The sequence below is a fragment of the Arctopsyche grandis genome, chromosome 7 (assembly GCF_051622035.1).
Source record: "Arctopsyche grandis isolate Sample6627 chromosome 7, ASM5162203v2, whole genome shotgun sequence".
In the NCBI taxonomy this organism is placed as follows: domain Eukaryota; kingdom Metazoa; phylum Arthropoda; class Insecta; order Trichoptera; family Hydropsychidae; genus Arctopsyche; species Arctopsyche grandis.
In genome coordinates, this window is record NC_135361.1 from 13,153,123 (window position 1) to 13,172,742 (window position 19,620).

The 19,620-nt window shown below is 32.8% G+C and overlaps 2 protein-coding genes across 3 annotated transcripts in view; one reads left to right on the plus strand and one right to left on the minus strand.

The window, feature by feature from the left end:
* The first annotated feature begins 610 nt into the window (after positions 1–610).
* On the plus strand, positions 611–4,201 carry LOC143914270 (uncharacterized). The gene is made up of 6 exons (XM_077434426.1): positions 611–871; positions 1,784–1,979; positions 2,051–2,320; positions 2,394–2,563; positions 2,647–2,731; positions 2,815–4,201. Exons 1-6 carry the CDS (start codon positions 798–800, stop codon positions 3,553–3,555), a joined length of 1,536 nt encoding a protein of 511 aa, XP_077290552.1. The 5' UTR covers positions 611–797; the 3' UTR covers positions 3,556–4,201.
* Position 4,202: 1 nt separating this feature from the next.
* The window catches only part of LOC143914271 (serine protease inhibitor dipetalogastin-like), a 30,075-nt gene continuing 14,657 nt past the window's right edge, over positions 4,203–19,620 (minus strand). The window contains exons 4-9 of one of the 2 annotated variants that reach the window (XM_077434428.1): positions 18,896–19,054; positions 14,490–14,627; positions 10,197–10,364; positions 4,891–5,070; positions 4,657–4,818; positions 4,203–4,583 (exon numbers count right to left, since the gene is read on the minus strand). In XM_077434428.1, the coding sequence (XP_077290554.1) occupies positions 4,549–4,583; positions 4,657–4,818; positions 4,891–5,070; positions 10,197–10,364; positions 14,490–14,627; positions 18,896–19,054 (842 nt within the window). In that variant the 3' untranslated portion in view covers positions 4,203–4,548. Of the gene's footprint in view, positions 4,584–4,656; positions 5,071–10,196; positions 10,365–14,489; positions 14,628–18,895; positions 19,055–19,620 lie in introns of both variants that reach the window. The other variant, XM_077434427.1, reaches the window with a different exon arrangement.

Here is a 19,620-nt window from a genome sequence, read left to right on the forward strand (position 1 = left end):
TCAAAACAATTGAGCTGGTTTCATGGAAAAAAATAACTCGGGAGAGCGCAAAACCTACTTTTCCCGACAATTCCGTCTCAACACTCACTTTACATAAATAGCGGTTTAAAAGCACACGTTGAATATTTCCGATCGATTCGTCAATATCTGAAGAGCTTCTCTGGAAATTTATTTTTATTACTGCATACATACATATAATTCACTAGATACACATTTACCGATCTCAAAAATTGTACTGCCATGCTTTTGGTGGCTAGCCTAGAAATATTAACATTCCCTCCTCTGTTATTACATTACCCAGAGGTTCTTTATAAGAATTGTAAATAGGTTTTTGAGCTCTTTTTCCTATTATGCTGTACATTAACATTAGAATAATACAATATTATGATTACTAACCAAATAAAATAAAAATGTAAAATAGAAAATGATCAGTAGATCAGTAGCTATTAAAATAGATATAAGATGTATTGTGAACATAATTTCGTAATAATAAAAAGGATTTAAAAATCAAAACCCAGAGGTTCGAGGGACAATTCTAACAGAAAGGCTGAAAGCATACCAAGAAATAATAATACATTTTTAGTGAAACACCTACATATACAAATATGTTGGCAGCAGTGTTATGAAAGCAGCATCGGCCGCTAGGAGTCGCTGTCGATCGTTTATTATTCGAACGGAGAGAATCGATCGGTTCCGAGGACCGGGGAGCGGGGAGTTTCCGGCCCCTCTCCCCCCGCCCCTCTTCTCGGCCCCTTCAGCCCTTTCAGCCCCCCGAAACCATCAGCGGAGCCCTCACTATGGCGGCGACGCACACTTGTTCCATCTGTGATTCCAACTTCACTGACAAGCAACAACTGCAAGACCATTTCAGGTGTCAATATGGAAACAGCAAAATATACTGTAGAAAATTTCGCGCAATTTTTTATTTCCACGGAACTTTATTATATTTCATTTACGAATTTTAAATATTTATACCATCACCATTTAGAGCCAGGCCACACCTTTGGACTTGGTTGAAGGCAACCAGATCAAATGTATGCAGTTAGACGGGGCGTGCCACACCTGTCAACTTCTTGGTCTCCCACATTTCCATATATTTTGTCTGGTCGCGCAACTAGTCGTCTGGTGTGGCCCGGGTCTTACTTAGCTATTCACCATCCACTGCTGGATGAAAGCGCTTCCATTCATCTCTGTTTCGCACCACTCTCATCCATCGTACCACGCATTATACTTATTTCATCCACCCGTCTTCCTCGCGGCCTTCCTTTCAACCTTTTACACTTTTTCGGGTACTATTCCACCAATTATTTTGTCAATTCTTCTAGCTATGTAATCAGCCCATTGTGTTTTCAATCTCTTCTATATTTTTTTTTATTTATATATTATCTTAGCTATCAAGCTAATTTAAAAAATACATCTTAATTACTCTAAGATTTATAATTAACTTATTAATATTCTCATCTAATCATTCCGTTTCCTATCTCCTCATTATGTGGAGCATACAGCATTCCATTTGAATATTTATTTTTATGTTTGTACATATATACATATATGTATTTTTATTTACTTATCACTTGGACAACTCAAGCACATATACATAATATACTACAACGTTCTTATGTGTAGTTTGCAACTTCAAAATTCAATATAATAAATCATTTCAAATAAAAAGCACTTAATTTTGTTATAATTATTTTTTATATACAATAAATATTAAATTTAAAAAATCCTATAATTGACACGCTAGGGTAAACAATTGTTTAATCGACATAATTATTTCCAGGGCGCATGCTGTGAGTACATCAACACCGTCGAAAAACAGATTCATGAAAATGCCAAAATGTCCCACAGTAGAATGCGATGTTTGTCCTGCCAAATTCTACACTGCATCCCAAGCTGTTTATCACAAATTTAAATACCACGGATCGAATACTCTCCGATATTACTGCGCTTGGTGCGGCAAACAATTCACAATAAAGGTATCATATTCGTCATTCAAAATGATTAACATGTTATTCGAAGTTGTGTAAAATATATAATAATTTTGCAGCAAATGCACGAAACTCACATAAAGCTTGATCACATTGCAAAATCAAACAACAAGCCTAAACAACGTTGTGACCAATGTGAAGCTGTTTTCTATAAAAAAAATACTCTCGATCGACATTTGGATCAATTTCACAAGCAGGATTATAATTTGCAGCACATTCATGTGCTGCCTCCGTCTAAAAAGATCGTTATTAACAGTGTCGGAGATGTTCAATCCGCCTTTTACTGTCATTTTTGTGGTCAGGAGTATATTCTAAAGTATAATTTACAAGTAAGCCATCAATTATGAACGAAAATTATAGATAATGTGTTTCAAATGAAATTTATAACTGATTCTATTGTAGAAACACTTGAAAGAGATTCACAGTGCACCACATTTGAAGGTACATGAGACACCAAATGAACTTTTCAAGTGCTCTACGTGCGATGCACTTTTTTACAACGAAAAAGCTTTTGATACTCATAAAATCTTCCACAATACGGGGGACCTTTATGTTACTAGTGAAGAAATGAGGTGCATATAATGTTGATTTATATATAAAGAATAATTTGCTGTTATGATTAATCATGTAATTGATATGTTTTTTTGTTTTGTAGATTAAATGTTGTGACAAAAGTCGATCAAGATTTTGACGTGAGAAGAGTGAGATCTCATTTAAATCCATTGAAGCCGCCTCCAATGGTTGATTCTACTTTTCAATTATTCAATTTGTTTTAACAATTACGGCATCTTTATAAACCATGTGTTTCTGATTTTGTTTTCAGAAAAAAATTAAAATTGAAAGTACTTCAACTTTACAAGAAGATATGTCAAAATTTTCACCGCCTCCTTCAGATTGCAGCGATTCCGAAATAGATGAAGATCAAAGTCGAACCAAAAGTCAAGAATTAGATATAAAACCTGCCATATCACTAAATGAATTTTTAGACATGCACAAAGAAATATTCGATGGTAAAACTTGTGATGCCGGAAATAAAAAGTCGTCGAGTCCTGAAAAAAAAGCGATTCCTAATTTGAAAAATGAAATCTTTATAAAAGAAGAGTACGAAGAAACAACTCTATATCAAAATGTGAAGAAAGAAAACGAAAATGAAAGCGATTCACTCAAAGCTGTCGGCAATAAAACAAATGGTTCGAATAATAAGTGCGTTTTGAAAGCAATTTCCAAAGATAAATTAGAAAATTTGAAAAGCAAAGGGCTTATAAAGATTACATCGAAAAGTCAATTGTCTAATTTAAAGAAAATCGGGATTGTGCCCGAACTATTAAACAGCGGTCAAAAGAACAATATTGTGGTTAAATCATTAGTTACTACAGAAAAAGAATGTGTTCCAAGAAACACTAATCCAAACGCTAATTTATACAGTAATCTTTTAAAAATCAAAAATTTTGAAAATGATAAAATTTTATCGAAATGTAATCCATCTTTTAATATTACAAAAGAACTTCGTGTTACATTAACAAGAATAGACATGAAAAATTTTCCAACAAACAACACTAAATAAAATAGTTTTATTATTTTGATAATAATAATACCTATCCGGTATGTGTTCCATAAGTAAAATTTATATATTATAGATATTTACTGTTTTGAAGTGACTGATACATTTTATAATTAATTATCTACTTTTTATCATTTCGACCACTTTAAGACTTTCTATTTATTTTAAAGTAGGAGTGAAATTCTCATAGAGTAATTTTTAATCTAATGTGGCAAATTTTATGAAAAAAATTACCTCACATTACTGTAAATACTTTTATTGTTAAAGATTGTCATACCATTTTTCAAATCATGCATCTAAATTGAAAAAATACTCCCAAGAAAATGTATGTATATTATTTTATTTATTATATCATACATAATATTTATTTATTTAGAGATATACAGACATACATACACTATGAGTTAATGATATTAATATATATAAAGCAACTGACATGATAATTTAATTTGCAATATCGAATCGGTGTACAGAATTGTACATACATACATACTAAATAAATTTTCGAGGCTGTTTCAATTGAATGAAATTGATAACCAAAACAGGCCTGCTCCCAGAGCAGTCAGTTTGGAAACCATAATTGATAGAACTTAAGCCTCCAACTTTCACGATTTTCGATGGCCTCAATTATTTTCAATGTTCTCATAAATTAAATATAAGTTTTAAATAATAATTTATTGCATTACTTGCATTTTTCAAATTTTTTTTTTCATCTTAATCAGTCTTCAAGAAATAATTTATCAAATATAAGTTTTCGAATTAGACGACTCACGTTGATCTCTTGGTGTTTGTTCAATTATCCATGTCGTTAATGTAATTTTGTACTACATATCAATTTTCAGTTAAACTAAACCCTAATGGCGCCACATACAAAATTCTATTATGTGGATTATAATTTATTGTTATTTTGGTTATCTTCGTTCCACATACGCATGTCAGTTTTAAACCTTTTGAGACCATAAATTCCTTGTATACGTCAAGATTAGTCTTTACTCTTCATATACACCGACCGTCATGTACATATTTGAGATCTGAAAACGATACATATGTAAATACGTACATAAATATTTATATTTACAAAAAAATCGTTCAAGTTTTGGGTACCTTTCTTCATTTTATGTTTAACGCACCACAACGCTTCCACAGATATGTATGTTTTACCATCTGAGCCGCAAACTGGATTTCCCTTGTCTAATAGAGGCTTCGTCTCCAGCAAACATGGATCGTACCCTCTTCCACATTTACCCACACTTATAGCTGTAAGATCTGAAATATTTTCAACGATTAGTATCGATTGATTAATTATATCAATTTGTGAATTTTGATTGTTGAACTTACGTCTGTCGTATATCGAAGCGCAGTGTAAATGTTCGTATGAACGGTACGTGAGCTTGTTTGATCCGCAGACCAAGGATGTCGATTCTAATTGATTGCGGTTAATTTTAATCATATTATGACAGGCCAACTCTTGCAACGTGCCGCATTCTCCGGGTCTCGCTGCACACTTGCTCTCGTTTCCTAAGTACAAATAATTTTATATTTCAATGTTTTGACCAGTATTATTAAGTATGTATTCTAATCATTAGCTTGTAATTTTCATGCAATGAATACATAGAAAATTATTACAAATTTTAACCTTCCAGCGATTCTGTTTTATTATCTTATATAATGCATTTATTTATTTATATGTAGTTTTATAAGTGGAATTAAGATTTTTTTTAGAAATTAATAAACGAAAGCAAATTGTGTCATATATATTTTTATTTTAACCTAGGTCGTGCACGGCCTGTACAATGAGCTCACTGCAAATATAGCCTGCATATTCTGAACTATGCAAATTTGCACAATTGATAATGCCAAAGTCAAACAATCTGAATATGAGTGCAACATATGTACACATTAATTACGCAATATTTTGTATACACTAGACTAAAATTCAAAACTGCTTCAACAGCTAAGATGCACCGACCTGCACAACTCAATTATTTTATAATAAATTGGATGAGTCAATATGCTATAATATTCTTATATAATCAGCTGATGATAATTTAAGATCAAGTTTGCTATTGAATATAAGATGTCACCATGACAACAACCTCGACTGATTGATTATTTTATAGTCTCTTGAGATCAAAGTTTATAGTGTGCTCTCGAGTGGTAAGTTATTTATAGTGGTGATGCTAATTATTACTTGAAAACTCAAGAGATGGGTGTATTGATTGCATCGGCCTTCAATGTACCCAAACTGCATATGCATTTAATGGATTCCTTTGAAGTGCAGCTGAATTTTATCTCCAATTTGATATACTGTTCAATGATCAATCGTGCGGAACAGAATCCAATATGATTTAGTGTAATATAATAAATCATCTATGCACTATTATTCATGTTTATGACTAGACTAGGGGTGCGGTGGCAAGAGCAACGGAGGATATTATCAAGTAGTACAGTATTTTAATAAAGGTAATGATGAATAATTCATGCTGACATGCAAATTTTCAATATAAAGGTCAGTTTTGTATTGGAAAATTTGTATTCAACTTGTCGTATGCAAAAATCGTAGTATTTGTCATAATCGTAAGGAATGTGGTCGTTAAACTGAAAATAGTATGAAATATAGGGTGACCATACGCCCTGTTTTGCCCGGGACATGCCCGTTTTTTAAGTGCTTTGCTTCCGTCACGTCGTTTTCGTAAAAAAATTCGATTTGTCCGCCCACTGATGCACATGAAAATTTCATTATACATACAAAATTTTTCCAAATCAATTCGTTTCCCAAAAGTAAATATACATTTACATACAATATATTAATTTTAAAGTAGCATTTAAATATTTTGTTACATGTTTCTGAAAAATAAATGACTGCTATTATTTCCATCATAATTATATTTAAATAAATGTAAAATACAATATAATATTATATTAAAATTTTTAACCTATTTCATTTTCTTCTTTTAAAGAACTATACGTTCTGGTAAAAATCATATTACGTATCAAAAGAAGAAATCATAATTTTTGCAATTAAAAGAAACCGAGAATCTTTCTTTATTTCTTTTTGGAAAATTTGTAGTTATTTTATTCGTTAATTTTACACGATTCAGAAAAAAAAATACTTGCGGCGCATGAACATGAATTATTATTTTTAATTTTTTTTTTCGGAATTCTGATAAAAATTATGATTCCTTGACAATATTGGTTATTTGAGGGAAAATTTTTAAATTTTTGTTATAAATTTTCTTTTTTTGGGGGGGGGCGACAAATTTTTTGTGGGGCGTCTCGTTTTGAGTCCTGAGAAATATGGTCACCCTAATGGAATGACTTACTAAATTTTTTTCGATTGTCGAATCAATCTCGATAAGTTATTACGGTGCCGCGTAATTGCACCGTTTGAAAAAAGTCGTGAAATGAAACAACTCGTTTCACGTCTGCATTATTATTATGATAATGATAGTAGTTTTCGCAAAGTATTCCTCTCAATTTAAATTTAACTTACGACTTAATGGACGTCATCATTTATATCTAAACATTGCGAAAGTAAAAGTGATTTTTTGTTTTTGACCGATTGCGCATTGCATGTTGGGTCAGTGAAAAAATACTTCAGTACATACAAACACGTCAAATAATATGACGAACGATCATTTATTACAATATTTGATTTATCATTCATGTCCCTCTAAACGAGTGAAAAGCCAAATTTATATAGTCTCTAATTCTTATTGATTAATATCTACTTGAAAATTTTTAGAGTTTAATTTAAGAACAGGCTCCTAGGCTAGATTTAAATTGAACTAACTATATGGAGAGTACATATGAATAATAGATCAATTTTGTATGAAAATAGACCCAACAATTATGTAAAATAAAATGGCAATTTCTGGCAGATAATAATCGATTTGCATTTCAATTATCTGGCACTCAGTATGAACATAATAGTTTAGCAGTTGCAAACTTAAAATATATATATAATAAGCCCTTTGTACTTATGATCACGGTTTCCCCTAATCAATATGGATTTATACTATGTACATATACTGGATTCCAACTATCTGTATCGTTAAATCTTTTGAATCGCAAAGATCAAATGCCTCAAATTGATTTAAAAACGAAGGCAACGCTATACCTACCTGTGCAGAATAATAATTCAAAGATAATTTTGCCGACATTGCAAAAGATCCATAGCGATTAGTCAGGATTTAACCGTTGATACCCGCTTTCGTAAGTGCTATTGGCTGGAGAACTTTGGAATTTGACATAAAACTTCAAAGCACGCACTATTTCATACCGAACGTCAATTGGAACAGTTTTACATGTTTCGTATGAATCAACGAGCTGTCAACACAATCTACCAATTTGAATATTATTGTGGAATCGCACATCCTGGGAATTGGTATTTGATTCGACGGCAAAAAGAAAACAACGATGATTATAATGGCGTGCTTCATCTTATCTGTTGATGTGGTCTTGGGAGTACATATTCCCACGAGTGTATGAACTTTGGCGTCAAATATTGAATGCGAGTAAACATCAGATCGAATCAGAAGATCAAGATGATTTTTATACTACTTGTGTGGTGTTGTTAAATATATAAATATATCCTGCATCAATGCCAATTAGCACGTTGGCCGTATCGATGCCACTGTGTCGAATGACTCAATCACCGGTTAATTAGCTCATCTTCAAAATGATTCCGTTACTTGAAATATTCCAAAAAAAAAACGACAGGGTGAAAACACACAGCGATGCACGTGGCACGTGTTTTTTTTTAGATACTTTTAAACATGCGAATAAAATGGGCCGTGCCTTGACATATTCATGGAACGCCCAGGACGCACCGTCCCTGGAGTTTTTTCGCTAAGATTGTATCCTTGTTTTATCCTTGCTTGACATTGATCGATAACGGTGTATCCCATATTTGAAATGAGCAAATTTATCAACAAATCAAATAGCTGTAGAATCAAACAGATCGAGCGAAACTCGGTCTCCGTGATTTGACAGAATGTTAAATTACAGAAAACGCAAATATCAGAATGCAAAGATCGAAAATCGAAAGATCTTAAGTAAAAAATGGTGCATGGTAAACGGTACATACTCACTTTATTTGCGCGAGCAGGACACAACAGGAACAAGAGGAACATGCTTTTCCTCCCGTGTTAATGTGCGAGCGCAGAATACGGGAGGAAAAGCATGTTCCTCTTGTTCCTGTTGTATCCTGCTCGCGCAAATTAAGTAAGTATGTACCGTTTACCATGCACCATTTTTTTTTTTTGATCTTTCGACTTAAGATCTTTCGATTTTCAATCTTTGCCTTCCGATATTTGAGTTTTCTGTAATTTAACATTCTGTCAAGTCACGTAGACCCAGCGAAACTGTAGGAACGATTAAGGTACAGACACACAGAGTGGTATATGGAACGCGTTTTTTTCGATAGTTTTGCACATGCACAAAACCACTGCAAGGTCAAATCTGTACTATTGCGTCTTTCGCAAACCTCACCCCCTGGAGTGTTTTCGATGATAGTTTATCCTTGTATTGACATACAGTTGACAGTGGTGGATAATATTGATTCCCATGTTTGATAAAATGTAGGATAAATTTCGAAAGATCATGACATGAAGATACGCCCAGTGGCGGATGAAGTAAATGGGGGGGCCCCAGGGGCAATTCAGTAAAAAAAGCTATCATCGTTTTTACCATGCTTTTCAGCATATGGTTTTTCATGGTGACCGTGAAAAAATCGAAAATATTCGTTTATCATGCATACATATGTATGAAAAACGGTTAGTATATACATATATGTATATATCAGTGGCGTGCGCTAAAACTCTCTCTCCCCCTCGTCGTACATCCTCAATTAATTTGCGCGAGCAGGATACAACAGGAACAAGAGGAACAGGCTTTTCCTCCCGTATCCTACGCGCGCACATTAAACAAGGCTGTATGACAAAAAGAGATAATTTCACCACATGCCACTGATATACATTATATATACATAGTACCGTTTACCATGCACCCTTTTCTTTTTGATCTTTCGACTTAAGATCTTTCGATTTTCGATCTTTGCCTTCCGATATTTGCTTTTTCGACCGTAGACCCGGTTTTTCATTAGGATTTTACAAAACCATATCTTTTATTTATTTACTATATGTACTTGAAACACTAACAGTTTTTGGAATCAAATCAAGGTACTATATTAAAATACTATGTAAAATAGGTATTAATTTAATTTATTCTTTGATGATGAACGAATTGTGGACAATGATAATAATTTGTAAGTTATAAATTTTGGTAGAAAAGGCCCATTACGAGGCCTCCAAGATTCGGGGACCCCAAGCGCGCGTTTATTTTCATTACAGCTGGACATCACGAGCGCATCCCGTGCCGCACTTTTTAGTGTGTACTCACCATTCATATGTAATACTGATGTTGGGACTGACTCATTATCAGTTTTCATCATTTACATACATATGATCGATAGCTAGCTAAAATATCCTACCTCTATTCATAACACTCGTTACACCCAAAAGTACATACTTGTCACTGAAAGTGACTGGTGGAGAGCACATACTACATATTGCATACTTACATATAACTACATATACATTTAATTATGTACATAGATCTGCTTAAATGAAATGAACACTTACTTGGACGATGACAGATGTACAGATACGGATTGGCGTATGTTATGTTGCTTTCCCCACATACAGGATTCCATTCAAAGCGATTCTTAGACATGTGACAGGCCATCCTTCGTCCTAGATTCCTTCGAACTTCTCGGACGCTACATCCACCAGAGTGCAAGATGCGCAAATCTGCAACGAAATAAAATCCGCATCAATATTTTCATTCATTGAATGAAAATCCTCGACCTGTATTATTCGATACATTCAGATAAGAACAGTAACGCCCCCTATTACGTGCGAAAAGTGTATTTGAATCTATATATTCGCAAACAATGTCGTGCATGAGATTTTTTTGTGTATAGTAGTAATAAATTTTTGCATAATAATATCACCGAATGATGTAAGTCAATGAAGTCACACACAAATTTATGCAAACGGCAAATTACACTATGCATTTTCATTGTAATTAAATGCAAGTGTTGTTTACACTGCTTTATATCATATAAACATTTTTATTTAATTTTTTTTTATATATTTGAGACAGTAATAATAATTGAACTTTGGTTTTTTTGTACTTAAGTGCGTGCGTAAAATTTCATAATGCGTATTTAATTTTGCAATACCTTCAACAGCATTAAAATTTTATATGTATACGAAAATGTTGCGTATACGTATTTTTATTTAATTTAGTTCAATGCATGCATTGAATTATTCAATGGAAATCCCATTCATTTTCACCACGAATTCCCCTGCATTTTCTTGTCATGCTTGCATTACATATATTGATTTATTACATATAATCAAGCATGCATGTTGATAATTAAATAAATTTAATATTATATTAAAGACAGCATACTAAAAGATTGAATTTTTCTTTATGCACTTATATTTGTATTTCGCAGTTTTCTTTAAAGCTTGTGATATGAACTGCAGTTTACAACTGGTATGTAAATATATATTACATGCATATTGCAAAGGTTTAAAATTGATTACGATCGCTGCTGCGTACATGTATATTGTGCGTATACCATAAAATATGATAATTAGTTACTAATTTTACGAAAAAGCGTTATTCCTCGTTACGATAAAGATCAACTAGAACTTTATTCAGAAAAAAATAAATTCTCGAAATACATAATATATGTATGTAAATACATGTACATAGTTCTTGTGTATGTTGGAATTGGCATCAGTAATTCCGAATCTCTCGCGAAATTCCAGGTCGATGCATTCTTGCACCTAATCATTATTAGGCAATCACGAATGCACACTTCTTCCTAGTTTGAAGAGCTTCGAGAATGACGAATAGGCTTTTAGAGATCGCATCAGCAGCGTAGTAATGCATTCGTGACGCATGCCTAGAACATGTGTGTGATAGATGAAGCTTCTTCAATTATGCATTCAGTTGTGAGAAAGGCACGCGCCTCTTCTCACGAACGTATTATACTGCAAATTAGAGAATTCAAATCTTCTAACATATACATACATACTATGTATATCCAAATATTATAATTAATGACAGTTGAATATAATTAAGTCAGTTGAATTGTTTTTAATTTGGAAGAAAACGTTGTATCGACTAGTTTTGTATGGATTAGTCGAAGAATGAGTCAACACTCATCATTTTTGACTTGCCATTCAAAGGAGCATCATAAATTTTAAATCAAAAATAAAACATGCCGAAAATATTGTACTTATACCTGGGAGTATTTCGAAATACATACATATGTACATATGTATATATTGATTCATAACCAGAGGTAGGCGTTGGTTCGATACTTTTCGAATAACAATAAACCCCGCCATTGGTGTTCAAAGCATGAGAGAAAAAAAACATGGTTTTTAAGAAATTGGTCATTTTTTTACAAACCTTTTTTATGTTTCACTTATGTACGAAAAGCATCGAGCCAACACTAACCTACATACATATGTACATATGTTCATAACTAACTTTAAAAATGAAAAGCCTCTTTGCCTTACGGTTTTTTCCAAAACTTTTTTTTTCAATTGAAAATTATTTAAATATGTACATATCGATGGCTTGGTGCACAGATATTGTATGTTCATTTTGAATTTGTGTCGAATTTTAAGTTTGTACATAGATGCTGGAATAATTCAAGTTTTCCCTTTCAAGGTAATTTATGTAATATATACATATGTACATATGTACCACATAAATTACCTTGAAAATTATACAATATTCCATCATCTTCAAACTACAAAATTCGATACAAATTCAGAAATGGACATACAATATCTGTGCACCTAGCCATCGATTGGTATACATATAATATTTAAAATCTAAAGCCATACTTTCCACCCAAAAATTCTTCAAATCAGGGAGCTTGAGTGCTTTTATTTACTTTTTTTTTTGACACTCGCCGATCGGTAATTTTCGCAGTATAGAAAAGCTCTAGACATTATACCGTAATTTAGAGAGTCATTAATTGAATTTATTGATTAAATTTATAAATGACTGACCACCAATTAACCTACAACTAATTAATTATTATTTTATTGTGAATTAATAACTTTATTGCACTAATTGGTCAAATGAATCAATACCGGTAGTGTGAAAATTAGCAGACATACATTTGTACATATTCGCAGAACATTGCATGAAAACTTCGTCTCAAACTTGAAACAACACCTTGCTACAAACTTAAAATAAATGCATAAAAACATATATGTATAACACTCTTCACTTTATATATGTACATACATATTAATAACACTGAGCAACAAAAAAATTACCAGAGCGGAGACTAACCAATAATTACTAACTTTAGCCCACTGAATTCGAATATGATTTTGATTTTTGTTGGTTAGTGATCGTTTACGAGATATGAGCGTCCTTATAAACAAGGTGAAATAAAAAAATTGTCAAATAAATGCAAAATAGCACGGAGAAAAAATCCGTAAAAAAATATATATTTTTGACTTTTAAAATTAGCTAGACAATTAATTATTTTAAAGCAATGAAATATCACAATCAATAGAAAAAACATCTGACTATTGATTCCAAAATTCACTTTGAGCACAACAATGCTAGATTTTGAGTTAAAGACCGCAAAAGCCAAAAAACTGCAAAAATCACGCATTTTTTTAAACGCTCATATCTCGTAACCAACAAAAATCATTATCATATTCGAATTCAGTGGGTTAAAGTAAGTAAAGATTGGTTATTGGATTGGTCTCCACTCTGGTAACTCAAAAGCGTGATTTTTTGTTGCTCAGTGTAATTAACACACGATCATAGCAATATCCATTTAACATTGACCCTGTCATTTTAAACGATCTCTTTGTCTTATGCTTTCATTTTATTTTCCTCTATAATGTTTTGCATATGTTGCATACATTCTACACATGTATGTATAACAAAAGGTCAAACGGTTTGTTAATCGTTGGTAGCACGAGTCGTGTCAGCGAATGCTAGGTGGTCCGTTGTGTTTTGATTGATCAGTAAATCGTTAATAGAATCAATGTCCAATGACACAAGTAAAGATAGACAGATTTGCACCATTTGCCACATTCATGTCATGTACTGAATATCATGTTTTTGCTCCGGTGAACTAGCCGATCGCTATAATGTTACCATGTCATACGATCGCATTGCTAAAATTAAATCAAGCGATTTTCTTGATCGGATCATGTGTAGGCATGTCTACATACATACATACATACATATGTATGCATAATATGTAAACGTTTCGTTTAATTTTCGGATAGAAAAAATATTGATCGATTCTTGCTTTATTTTTATAAAAAACCAGCGCTTTCCCTCGTACAATGTGCAAAATTTGAATCAAAAATGTGTAAATATTGATTTATAATTATATACACCGAATGATAACACCTCGGACTGTTTCAGCGTCGACCACGATATAAACAACCGTAAGATAAATATCGCTGAAATCTTATATACGAATTTATTTTTGCCTTTGTTTGACCTCAATTTCGCCAGTCGACCGTGAAATCGACAACAATCGTGCGAATTTTCCAATGAAAATCGATCAAATCGACAGTACTCTAAAGCCACCGCTTGTTACGCTTTTAAGATCGAAGATAGATAGGGACGGGCTCGTTAACCTTTCGAGGTCCGCTTGACCTTTTTCCAGAAAAACCCATTACGTATATCCCGTTATTCGATCGTTTCGAAATTCGCCCCGAGCTTTTCACGTCTTTCTCGGTCGCAACTTGTAATTTTCCTTGCGGTTGTTTCGCGCTCGTGTGTTTCGCTTACATGTGTTTATTTACAAATCTATAATATTATATACCAGTAGTACATACGTATGTATGTATGTAGGCACTCACCTGGGTTGTATTTCTTCAAACACCGTACTTCGCCCGCGTTTCTGTAAGTTATCCCGTTGGATGCACAAACTTTTTCCAAGTCTCCTCTGCACGGACACTTTTCAATGCCACATTCACCGTGCCTCATTATCCTCACGTCTAAAAGTAAAAAATAACAATCATAAAAACCATTCAATCCCTTTATCATAATCAGTTTGACTTAATAATGGGATTTATCAATAGACAAAATGTTCATATATATTTTTTTACATATATACCAGGAAGGCCTTACAGGTAAATCCAAATGTACTTTCCTGGCCAATTACAAATGCACCATTTTTATTACAAGTCGTTGAATTACGAGACACTGAAAAACTCGCAAATTAACGAGACAACTATGAATTGTACATAAATTTTATTGTACATCAATCGTATGTTCTTCAAATAGTGGTGACATAGTAGGTAGGAAGGATTTTTAGCCAATTTTTTTCCGGGAACCGTTTCAACAGTGAAATCAGAGAAAATTGGCACACTCTGATAGGAAACGATCAACCTGGAGTCACAAATCCAGGTCTGACCAACAGCATAATCTGAAAGCAGAAGGTTAACGACCGAGCTATGCTGCTGGCTAATGTACATAGTTTGTACATACGTAGTTGACATTAACCCGTTTGAATTCTATAAATAATGAATAACTTGACACGGGCGTCATTTCAGCTTTTCCCAGGGGGGGGCCAAAATATTTGACCAGTAAGGAATGACTTTAAAGAGGGGGGGGGGGAAGGTGTATTATATTTAAAAAAATGAGTATATATGAATTTTAACAATTTCTTTTAATCATTTTTGTATTAGTAAAGTAATTTTAAAAAACCTATTAAGAGATTTGGTTTGTTGGTTTAGTACTTTAGTATTGTAATTCATAATAATACACAATTTTATTCATTAATAAACAATGTGGATAGTCCCGTTCAAACCTAGGGGGGTGGCGGCCCTCCCCCTCCCCCAAATGACGCCCCTGTAACTTAACCTAACCGGTTGACCGACCATTGGCCGAATAGACATTTGGCCGAACGGACACTTGGCCGAAAGGACATTTGGCTGAAAGAAATTTAAAATTGTTTCAATTTATCAAAAATGTTAATGAGTTCGAGGTGATTTCTAATCAATGTATCTGTTTTCAGTGAGAAATTTCGATACACAATCGCCCAAATGTCCATTCGACATTTGGGACAAACGATTAAAAAAGCTTTTATCTGTCAAAACCTATGAGATATCAAAACGCCAAATATTTAAAATGGAAATCCTATGAAAACCAGATTGAAATTCGAAATTTTGTCAGAGTAAACATATAAGACATAGAGAAAAGGACAAATGATTGAGGATACTTAAACTTATGTCTTATAGTTTGTACATGAACAAACTAGTTCGTTTGTCAATTTGTTCTTTTTTATAAACTGTAACTGGCCAGATTGGTTCGTATATGAACATATTAGTATGTTCGTGAACGAACTTAATATAGTAATATACACTTGGACTGTAATATAAATGTGTATGTATATAAACTTTGAAATAATTAGGAAATTCCCATGTTACCAATGGCCCAGTCAGCTACTTCTCCAATAGTAACGATTGTTTGATTTTACGCTTAAAATGTAATAGAAAGATAGCATCACTTCACATTTTTAAAAGAAACAACAACAAAATCAAACTTAGTCTTTACTTATTATTACATATTTTAGAAAAGCGTAGAAAATATGAAAATATTTACTTAAGACTCCTATGTAATTTTTTATCATTTGAACCCATGCATTTTTGAAAATCTCGAATATCCATTATTGTATAGTTAATTTATAAATCTTTTCAAATGAACCGAATTCAATTCTTTTCTGTCAAAAATTGTTTGCATATTCATAACATCCTTAACCCAAATCCATTTTAATTTTGCACCTTTAATAAATTAACTTTTCTCAAGATGCTGTCCCATCAGGAACACTTAACAAATTTTTGATGACACAAGTAGGTGATATAAATTTCTTCATTATATCGTTAGATTCAATCTACTTTCTGATATTTATATAAGATTTTATTTATTTTTAAATTAATACTTATGTTCTCTTGAATATATTATATCATAATTTATTATGATTTTTTTCAAAGCAACACATTCTCTTAAGACAGTATTGAAAATATTGTCCGCATAGCAATCACAGCCTGCGAATTCCAATGGCTAATTTAAACCAATCGCAATTGAGATAGCGCTGTCATAAAAAAAAAGAGTTTATAAGAATTAGCGCCAAAACCGCAACAGCGTTGAATCTAAACACTTAAAATACTCGAGTTACTTTTATTTTTTACTTTATCTATGTTTTTATTATCAATTACGGCAACGTCTGATTTTAACATGTATGTAATACTTGTTGCCAAGCTGTTGTTACGCGTCAGGATTTTCATCCGACTTAATAAAGTTGGATAAAAAAATAAATCAAGGTCTTCTATTTCCAAAAATTTTCACGTTGCAATCATGCGCGGATGATTTATGTACGTCTTGTTCCGTCAACTCGGTGTCTAAACTTTGATTTTGGCTCATTGCAAAACTTTTTATTTCTGGAATACACTAATTTCGAAAAATGTTTACACAACGACACCACAAAGACGGTCTTGTGACTTTTTCGAATTTCACCTCTGTGTCACCCGAAAGGATTTCGTATGTGTATACCGTAGCATTTTATGTCAAAATATTATCGTATTTATTACGTATTCGAGTGTGCTAATATATATAATATATATGTATGTATGGGGTCTACTTGACGAGCCAGAATGTTAAATTACAGAAAACACAAATATCAGAAAGCAAAGATCGAAAATCGAAAGATCTTAAGTCGAAAGATCAAAAAAAGGGTGCATGGTAAACGGTACATACTCACTTAATTTGCGCGAGCAGGGTACAACAGGAACAAGAGGAACAGGCTTTTCCTCCCGTATTCTGCACGCGCACATTAATACGGGAGGAAAAGCCTGTTCCTCTTGTTCCTGTTGTACCCTGCTCGCGCAAATTAAGTGAGTATGTACCGTTTACCATGCACCCTTTTTTTTGATCTTTCGACTTAAGATCTTTCGATTTTCGATCTTTGCCTTCCGATATTTGCGTTTTCTGTAATTTAACATTCCGTCTTGTCACGGAGGCCGGTATGTATGTACCTACTCGAATTTGGATCGCGATCAAAACCTTAATTATGAGTTTATAAGAACATTGGCATATCCATATATGTGTACACACATACAATGATTAACGATGTGCTCCGTTCTGCCGACTTGAAATTTCTCGAGACTCGTTTTCTCGACTTCGTCAGCATAGACAGGAGTTTTTATATTGTATACAAAAATGGTTTTGTGTGTACAACATATGAAATATCTTTAAAATACGAGACATGTCGTGATCATATGTAGATATAGAATAATTCTAGCTATTCTATGTATATATATGGTTGTGATTCATAAATTTTTACGCCCTTACCATTTTAAAATTTAAAAAAATCATTTAAAAATCAATTCTTACTATACATATATATCTTTTTAATAGTTAATGTTTGTCTCGTATAATAAGCAGAGATCGGCGGACAAGTTTCTTTTGCCCACAAAAAATGGTTCACTATTTTCAATTACTATTGTGCTACAAAGCAAAAGAAGAAAATAAAGGCTGACAATTGTGAAACATTTTTTGTGGGAAAAGTAACTTATCCGCCGATCTCTGATAACAAATATTTCACGAAGTAAAATATTTTTTATAAATTTGTTTTGTATGTACATACATACATATACAAACTCGACGACGAAATACACCAAAAAAGTTGGCAAAACGAGTCTCGAGAAATTTCATGTCGATGAAACAGAATAGACCCAATGATTACAACTAGGGATTCCAATACCGGAACTACCGAAACCAGTTCTATCAGTTTTGGTCAAAATTCAACCTTTCGTACTACCGGTAGTACTGCATCGGCTAGTTTGTATGGATTCGTCGAAGAATAGTCATCCTTTTAGACCCGAGTCGCTGAGATATCTGAATACAGATATTATATATTTAAAAACTAAGCCATCCTTTCCACACAGAAATTATTCAAATCAAGGAGCACTCAAAAAATAGTTTACTATTTTTTGACACTCTCTGATCTGTAATTTACGCTGTGTAAAATGATTCAACAAATTTAATTAATTAAACTTCTATTCGGAAACATTTTTTGCACCATTTGCTTAGATAAATCAATACCAGTAGATACCATTACTACCGGCAGTGAAAATTATTTTTCCATAGTAGTGACAAGTCGGTATTTTCGGAGTCCCTGATTACAACCAATCAACTAAATTTAAACATATCTGAAAATTATAAGGTCTGCATTTTGAAATGTAAATAAATTGATTATACTCACTGTAACCTGGTTGCATCAAATTCTTGCAGTTTAGTGCATCCACATTGGCATACGTTTGATTATCGTTGCCACACACCGGTTCATACAGCATGTTGCTTTCACACTGTGGAGCCTCATGAAAGTTTTCAGTGCAAGAACCTCGATAGTTGATTTGAATTTCTGTAAAATAGATTGGAGTCATTAAAGAAACAAAATTAGCCGGAATATACAGAGACCGCAAACTAAATACTATGTACATTCATGTATTTGACCACATAGTAAATAAGTAAACGTTGAATCAGAGAGTAAAACGGTCAGTTATTCATATCAATATAAATCATCAACAAGCTCATTCTTCTTATCACAGCAATGATTCATAGCATTATTTATAAATGCAAGCATAATATTGAATCTTTTTTTCACCTTCACTCGACGATTAAGTGTTAAACGTCAAAGCAAACACATTTTCTTACGTGAATGCAAATAAACAATAAAAAATCAATTGATGGTACATATGTATATAAAAGTATTATATTACTGTAAACTATTTACATGCATACATATGTAACACATAGTCATGGAAATGAAGTCATACACTCTAGATAAAATATGATTATAAACGAACGAACACACCGTATAATATAATTAAATTAATAATATAATAATTCACCGACATAATAAATTGACATTGTGACATTGTGAAAACGGTAATTTGTCTGGTGGCAAAAAAAATGTTAACGAACTAG